The sequence below is a fragment of the Protobothrops mucrosquamatus genome, unplaced genomic scaffold, assembly GCF_001527695.2.
Source record: "Protobothrops mucrosquamatus isolate PMUCROS unplaced genomic scaffold, P.Mucros_1.0 scaffold130, whole genome shotgun sequence".
NCBI classification, from domain to species: Eukaryota; Metazoa; Chordata; class Lepidosauria; order Squamata; family Viperidae; genus Protobothrops; species Protobothrops mucrosquamatus.
Window position 1 is genome coordinate 436,006 of NW_015386497.1, and position 2,407 is coordinate 438,412.

At 35.6% G+C, this 2,407-nt stretch overlaps 1 protein-coding gene across 1 annotated transcript in view; it reads right to left on the reverse strand.

The window, feature by feature from the left end:
• The window catches only part of WDR35 (WD repeat domain 35), a 42,249-nt gene that overhangs the window by 35,368 nt on the left and 4,474 nt on the right, over positions 1-2,407 (reverse strand). The window contains exon 2 of the mRNA XM_015813056.1: positions 896-1,013. Within this exon, the coding sequence (XP_015668542.1) occupies positions 896-1,013 (118 nt within the window). The remainder of the gene's footprint in view (positions 1-895; positions 1,014-2,407) is intronic.

Below are 2,407 nucleotides of genomic sequence, written 5' to 3' on the forward strand. Positions count from 1 at the left end.
AACAACAACGGCAATAAGGACTGGAATTTCTGCCACTAAGTGACATGGTCATAAAGTGTGATGCCACATTGCCCCATTGCTTGCCGATGCCTATCCCTGAAGTTCCCACTGCCATCATTAAGTGAGGATTGTAGGTCGATAAGCACTTTCCTGCCAGCTTCCAATGACAAAATCTGTGGAGAAACCAGCAGGAAGCTGCAAGTCTGAAGGGATTTGCAAGCAGTCAGGTAAGTGGCTACTGCTGGGTGAAGGATGGTATGCGAGGTGAGCAGGTGGTTGGCTAGGCACAGTAGAGTTGGGGGTGCCTATTGTTGGTGAGTGAGGGTGCAATGAGCCCCAGAGCTGTGGGGTCCCATCTCCCCATGCATGGCCAGGGATGGTAAGCCCAGCAGAGGGAGACAAGTGAAGATGATCATCTGCTGGGGGAGGTGGCAGAAGTGGCGGGGTGTGTGTGTGATCATAAATGCGGTTTGGCTCAAATTTTTATTATGTGACTGCAGGAGCACTATGATGATCATAATGATCGGGTCACAATTCCATTTTTTAAGCACAGTCGTAAGTTTGAATAGTTGCAGAACAGACATTAAGTGGGGACTACTTGTACTCTATATGAATAGGAAAATGGCAAAATACCTAATTCTCTTATGTAAATATACAGGGAATTTTAATAAAATTTGTCTCAAATGCCCTCGATTAGGATTGTTGAGGTTTGCTTTTAATATTTGGAACATTAGACTATAACAGAGATTGTAGGATTGTCCTACCTAGAACAAATCATGTGAGCAATGCAAGGATAGAACAAGATGGCCAAGTCACAACACAGTGAAAAAGAAAAAAAAAATCATTATATGCCCTAGGTTGCCAACAAATTTATATTGATACAAATGTCATTTACCTGTTTTTGTTTCTAACTTTAAAACTTTCAGTAGACCATCTTCACCTCCACAGGCTATATAGCCTTGATCTTTGCTCCAACAAATAGATCTAAGTCTAACATTACCAGGGATTGTAATCTGAAATAAATACATTTTTTAAAAAAATATGAAAACAATAACAACACTGAAACTGAACACAAATTGTGAATTGTTCCAGCAATTAATTTAACTGAAACCAAATCTGGCTTATTTTTTTATGTACAAAATGTTTTACAGAATATATACAAAAACACGCCTGCAACAATTAGTAACTATTTCCATAGGTCCTACCCTTTTAAACTATGCAAATAATTCTTTCGTGTAGCATCATATCTAAAAGTAGAAAGTTCAGAAGTCGTGAGTGCTTCATCACTGGAAGCTTTTAAGAGTCTGACCAGCCATTTGTCTGGAATGATATAGTGTTTCCTGTTTGAGCAGGGGGTTGGACTAGAAGACCTTCAAGGTCCCTTCCAACTCTGTTATTCTATTTTAACTGGAGGATCAATATCCCCAGTTCAAACTGATTGGGATCACTGTATGTAGAAAGTATTGAATAGAATTTTAGGCTTTATTAATACCGTAGTATTTCAATAAAGAGATTAGCATTTTAGATGGCATTCATGTCTGCTTTCAAGTTTTTTTATGAGTTAAAGCTATTTCCTAGAATATGTTATTATTTTGCAATAACTTAGATTCACTTGACAATGTCTGACTATAGAGAAGAAAGTTTCCATATATTTTACTTTATCATTTGTTTCCATATTAAAGGAAAAAATTGAAATTAAGGTACATTTAAGTTTTATTTTCCCAGCACATGAATATTATTTCTAAATACCCCAATTATCTTTATTAGAATATATATAGGTATATATTTTTATTAGTGTCTAAATAGGGCTGTATTATGAAGTCCGTGATTAAAGTAGCAAGTGTTAAAGAAACAAACCCCAGCAGCATAATTTAAGTGGGTCTTTTCACAAATCTAACAAAACCAAGACTTTATGTCTTTTATTGTTTGATTTTTTACCTTCTGACATATCGCACATATCAAATGTGTTTATAATTTGTTTCTGTACCTTATATAAAGACTTGACCCCTACTTAATAAATGCTTTTTTCTTTGTCTGAACTACTTGTGGTTCATATTGTTGGGTGTGCCTATATTGAAAAAGCCACTTTGTAAAAGTATTGGATATTCTCAGATTCAGGAACTAGATTCTTTTCAGCTGTATGCCAACTCGGGTGCCTGAGTTTTATGGCAAGACTATTTCCCTCCCAGATGGGACTAACTAAGTCTCTTCAAGTTAAACAGTAGTACAATGAATTCATAATGCTTTGAAACTAGCAGTCATGTCATAAATTGACATCAACAAACATTAAAAATCTGAAGGAAAAATTGTAGAATTTTCTCCCTGCAAGAATCACGAAATTGAAATATGGGGGAATATTAGATATTTATTTATTTATTATTTATTTTATTAATTCAATTTATATCCC